Here is a 6,000-nt window from a genome sequence, read left to right on the forward strand (position 1 = left end):
TTAGACATACCTGCTGTTTATTGAGTCCTTATTATCAAAGAAAAATCTCATCTAGAGGCACTTTTTTTGCAATCTCCACTTTGGTATAATAAACTCATAACTATTAATAATAGACCCTTATATTGGGAATCTTGGAGAACTAGGGCATTATCTAGGTTCAAGATCTTTTTGCTGGCGTCAATCCTCATTTCTTTCTTCAATTCCAAGTGATTTTTGACTGTCCTCAATCATTTTTACACAAATTTTCAATCCTTATGAAGACGGTTTTAGACATTTTCTTTTCGCTCCCATTACCCATTAGAGTCCGTAGCTCTTTCCCCTTCTCCCCCAGATTCACTTTTACATTTGTTATCTCTTAATGCTAAGGCATCTTTTATATACAAATATTTTCGATCAACTGATCCTTTTCGTCCTAAAGCCAATGTAGAACTTTCTTGGGAAGCTGATTTGGGTTGTGATTGGACCATTCTTTTCTGGTATAAAATATGGTCCAGAATCTTTAAAATTTCAAGATCGGCCTCTACCACTCAAACTATGTTTTTTCTTTATCATAGGCTATATTATACACCAACATCCCTGGCCAAATTTGGTATCACAGCTAGTCCTGCATGTTGGTCATGTCATTACTGAAAAGGTGATTTGCTTCATATCCTTTTTTTATGCCCCCCCCTACTGCCATTTTTTTGGCAAAAAGTATGTGCCCAACTCTTAGTTATTTTTAGAATAAAATGCCCCATGTCAATTATCTCAATTTTTTTAGGTAGCCTTTCAGATCAAATTGAATTACATGCCCATGACAAAGGATTATTTGATCTTATGTTAGCCTTAGCTTTTCAACAATTTACAATTAACTGGAAATCCTCCTCTCGCATATCCTTTGCAGCTTGGTGGAATAATGTTTGCCATTATCATTATTTAGATACTATTTTTGTTTCTGTTTGTAGACCTCTGGTGAATATGGATTTGTATTGGTCCACATTAATGAACTTTAAACAATGTGATCAATCCATTAAGTCTGAGAATTTTAAACCACCATAATATGTTTTTTTATTTTTGTTCTTTTCTCAGTAACATGGTTCTAGATGTTCTCATTATGCTTAAATATTATTATATCTACCTACCTGATCTTCAAATGTTGAATTGCTTTCCCCCTTTCCCCTTTTATGTCCTTCCTTCCCCCCTTTAATTATAAAACTGTAAACAGCTTTTTTCTATATATTGCTTATTAGCTGTGTACTGTTACTATTTCCTGTGTTTATGGATTTTTCTTTTTTTTTTTTTTTACAGTCATTAACAAGGCGGACAAAACTTAAAAAAAAAATTAGGTGAGAGTAACACCTGCAAATAATAGCGCTTAGAAAGGAGTAAAGCACTCTATCAAAAGCAAGTTACCATGCAGTTGTTACCAATATACCAGCAAAGACTATAATCAAGCAAATGTTTAAAGTTGAAAATACAAGGACCCTCTGAAGGCAGGGGTGTGTCAAGGGCTGCCACACCCCCCCATGCCCACCCCCTGCTCTTACCGTGCTGCGGACCTGGCCGTGCCTCAGGGTCAGACGGAAGCCCCCGCCGCTCCTCTCCGGGTCCATACTGAGCTGCAGCCGCAGGTCCTCCGTCGGGGTGTCCCCTCCGGGCCCCTGGGCTCGCACCCCGGGGCACGACACCCGCACGGACATCAGCACGGTGGGCAAAAGCGAAGGGGGGCCGGGTCCCAGTGCCGCCGCAGGCACGCCGGCGAAGGGCGTGGCGCCCTGCCAGGGGGGCGGTGCGGCCATCCCCGCCCGCCGGCCCGGACGGTGCGCCCCGCGGTGTGATCCCGGGCGCGTCACCCGTTCTGTGCTAAGGGTCACGCGCTCCGCCGGGTCACGCGCCCCCGGCTGGCTGCCTCTCTCCCTCGCGCTACTTCCGGGCTATCACCAAACGCCCGGACTGCGACCAGCTCCAGGAAGACTCGCGGAGGCAAAACATACACAAGCCCCGGCTGCTGAGCAGGCGCGTGTTCTTTCCGGGACTGAGTCGTCAGGGAGAAAGTAGAATGTGCCTGTCACCGGCGGCGGCCATATTAAAAGGCATGCGCTTTGTACATTGGGAGACGTCAACCAGTACGAAAGCTACGGATTTTTTTAAAATATTTGAGACTCTTACTCACAATTTCAGCCTTTTTTTATTTTACTCACAACGACTTAAATGGCAGTTTATAAAATATCCAATAAATATGATACAAATGTACAATCTATTTTATCCTTCCTAAATTCCTTTTTGTCAATATTAAATCTAATAGTTCTGTAAAGGTTTCAGTTAGCTAAAATACTCCTCAGTTAACTTTAATGTCTTTGTGCATGTCAACAGTTACACCCTTTAACATGGCTTCTTTTTTGGTGAAGAATGGACTGTCAGTTTGTCAGACTAACTGTCTACTTTCGTTTTCTGGTTGAAGGGTTGCGAAGTTCTTTCCTGGAAAAAAAATCGAACCGTTCTGTCTTCTGTGTCTATAGTACAGCAAACGGGACAAGCATTTCTTATAACTAGCTATATATTTCTTTTATTTATAAGGTGTCACGGATAGGGTAATCATCAACTCTGAAAGGGGTGTGTTTACATCCTAACAACAACATTAATCACTAATTAAAACATGTAACATCAACATTTAATATGTTTGGAGTCATTAGTTTCCACACACCATGACCTATGTGGCCATGAATCACCACAACAGTTTAAGAAAGTTAAAAACACTTATTGTCCTAGATTAACAACGCTTAGTTCATGTAACTCATAGGAAGAACCAAATGATACAAATACAGAAACAACACCAGCTAACCGAAAACTTCCGAAAACCCTCAATCTACCTAGAACATTTATGATTAAAGAATATCAATACTGAATAATAACAAAAGAATATGATGTAGAGATTCAGAATACATTTAGTTAACACAATGAAATATTAACAATCCAATTTTATTTGATCAAATTTTGTCTGTGACATCCTTAACTATTACTCTAATTAGACATGCAGGTTGGGGCATACATGCAAAAAGAAAAAGAAGACAAAAATTAATTTGGAAAACATCTAGCTAGGGCATTAACCAAAAAATGCGGTTGGATTTCTAAAAGCGAGAAAACATAAACACCTGCAAAAAGACAAATGCACATTTGGATATACCTCTCCTTAATGGATAAGCAAGCAGTGACGTCTTCATCAATAGAGCATCTTCAGTCTTCACTCGAACAAGACATGAGCAAGGGACACAGTTCAGCAATGTTTGGTCTTATTGTATGTGAACTGTCAATGGCAGAAAGCTAAGGACATAACACATCATTTCACTAGCAGATCAAAAGAAAGTTCTGACTTACATCACCTAAACATTGCTATTTTAAAACCCTAGAAAGCAGCTAACTAAAATTGTATTGGACAGTGTATGGGGTGGTTTAGATCGTAGCCAATAAACTTTGCTCCACATTCCAAAAGTATCTTTATTAATTTTCTGCATTAATGATTGGACCATCTTCTCTCGCTCCCAGTCACCAGTTTCTGCAGCAGAATACAATTGTTGCAGGTTATACACGAGCACTGAAGACTGTTGTTCACGAGTACACATTATATGATCTCAGGAAGGACAAATGCAACAAGTTTGAAGAACAAACTTTTCCACAATATGCGAGTTACACAGGATGTTGAATAACTAACTTCAGGACATTTGAGACATTTCTGAAAGGTCAGCAAATAAGTGAACAATAAACACTGAGTTTCTAGAAACTGCTGAGACATTCAGGCCTTTAGAAATGCTAAATGTAGGAATTTGTAAAAAGGCCTACATGAACATTTTAATAAAAACATTTAATTCACATCTCAAACCTAATAATTATAAACCAATTGCTTTAGTGTTCATTATTAATGAATAACAAAACATTCCTACATTAAACATTATTATTTTCTATTAACACGTATTGTTTATGGTGTCCGCCAGTTCCACCACTGTACGGAACATCATTTTTTATTAATATTCATTTTGAAACAGGCCATTTTAATCTGTTAATTAGCACATCAATACTTCAATTTTTGATTAAATAACTTGCTCTCTAACAATATCTCAGACGAGTGTGTGTTGTCACAAAATATACTTATTAATACCTGTATTGATTTATTAGCTTGTTAATTAGTTCAAAACTTAGTATCTCTGAAATATTTCTTATTTCTCAGCTTTCTCCAGCTTTCAGTCATTTTCAAAACACGATGATATCTACTTCTCATCTTTTCCAATTTAATTTCTTCCCTCCTCTGTTCATTTGTCATCCTTTGTCTTTTAGTCAGTATGTACAATTTATAAACTCCTAGTATGCAGATGATACATATAACCACAATTAATAATGGCTTCAAAACAGTTCCCACAATCCCTTGACCACGATTTACCAGCCAATTTTTCACTTTAGAAAAACTTTTGCCAGCATTTTACCAAACCCCTGGCTCTTTTAGATCCTTTTAAGTCAGAATTTGTATCAGTCAAGTTCTTAGTAAAATTCGTAACTCCTTTACTATTGTCAGGTCTATATGAGCAACAATGTTTCGAATTCAGCATCCGTCAGACTCCGCCTTCCTTTGCTAAAAGAATATCTAACGTAAGCCTATTTGGAAGAACCATTGAGCGGACCGCAGCCATTTCAGTATCCATTAATATTATGGCTCCAGAAAAATCAGTTAACATGTTATCTACAAAAGTAGGCAACTTTCTAATTTTCATTGCATTTAGAACAACTCCTATAGAAGTAATGATTGCTCCAAATATATCCCCAATTATTTCAGAATAGCTTGCTCTTTTTGATCTTGGTCTTTGTAATTCATGTGTGTCATCCACATTGTCAATCTTCAGAAACACTACTCCCTGGTAACAAGTCCCATACCATCCCTTTTGGAGACGATAATAAGCACTCCTTCCACAGATGTAATAAACCCCAGGAATCGCAGGATCTTGTTAATTTAGCATAGAATCCCATGTATTCTTAAACAGAAATACATGTCTGCATTCACTCATTCCCACAAACTTCATATCTGTTGTGGATTGTGCTCTATAGATACAAAGCTTTCCTACATGCTGACAATCTAAAGCAAGCTTCCCTTGTGTATTAGTTTCACTGTATGCATGATCATTTCTAAATGTTCACGTCACTAATCCCTTTTCTATCTTCTCCTTTTATGCCTTTCTCATGTCATCTGTTTAATCCAGAAAATATTTCTCTGCTTGTGAAAGCAAGCATGTGAGGTTATTTCTGTGTGCATAAGCTGTGCCAAATGTTAGTGTAGGTTCAAAGAAACCCCCAGCAATGTCAATATTTCTTTCTTCAGCTATGTTACCTAGATGTTGATTAATCGGGACACAAGAAAACTCTACATCGAAATTCGAAAAGAAATAATGAATATACTCTTAGTTATAAAGTCTTGTTAGCAAAAGACTGAAGCTAACTCCATACACTAGCGGCAAGGTATGGTAAGTAATTCCTTCCTGTACTGATGAAGGAATCTGCCTACAAACATAACACTCTCTCACATCCATCATCTCCACATATTCATACAATAAGCAATAGAAAACATGAGAAGAAAGATCTCCTTGTGAGTTGTGTAAGTATTTCTCATCCCTATTAAACTTCTCTAACATCAAAAGTGAAGTAGTCTCTGGAGAAGATACAATGTAATTAGCGCCTGGTTTATTAGGGGTACTCATACTCACAATCAACAGCAAATATACACACATACAATACACATCCCAATGCACATACATTTACAATATTCAGACTTTTTATTGCATTTGCGATTTGAATCCATAGCCTGTAAAGAATCAAAAAGTGAAGAAAAATAAAACTAAAACTATTTAACTTATGTATGCAGCCAAAAAAAATCCCAAAACAAAAATAAGTCCTCTTTCCAGCTATTTACAGCAGTTTTCAGGATTCACCAGAGCTGAACTTTTGTGAACGGTTATTTTATCAAAATCAGGTTTCAAAAAG

The 6,000-nt window shown here is 37.7% G+C and overlaps 1 protein-coding gene across 1 annotated transcript in view; it reads right to left on the minus strand.

Moving 5' to 3' along the window:
• LOC138282894 (ranBP-type and C3HC4-type zinc finger-containing protein 1-like) overlaps nucleotides 1-1,986 on the minus strand; it is a 383,289-nt gene extending 381,303 nt beyond the window's left edge. Inside the window, exon 1 of the mRNA XM_069220902.1 lies at nucleotides 1,527-1,986. Coding sequence (XP_069077003.1) covers nucleotides 1,527-1,778 — 252 coding nt within the window. The 5' untranslated portion in view covers nucleotides 1,779-1,986. The remainder of the gene's footprint in view (nucleotides 1-1,526) is intronic.
• Between the last annotated feature and the right edge of the window lie 4,014 nt (nucleotides 1,987-6,000).

The sequence above is a fragment of the Pleurodeles waltl genome, chromosome 2_2 (genome assembly GCF_031143425.1).
Source record: "Pleurodeles waltl isolate 20211129_DDA chromosome 2_2, aPleWal1.hap1.20221129, whole genome shotgun sequence".
NCBI lineage: Eukaryota > Metazoa > Chordata > Amphibia > Caudata > Salamandridae > Pleurodeles > Pleurodeles waltl.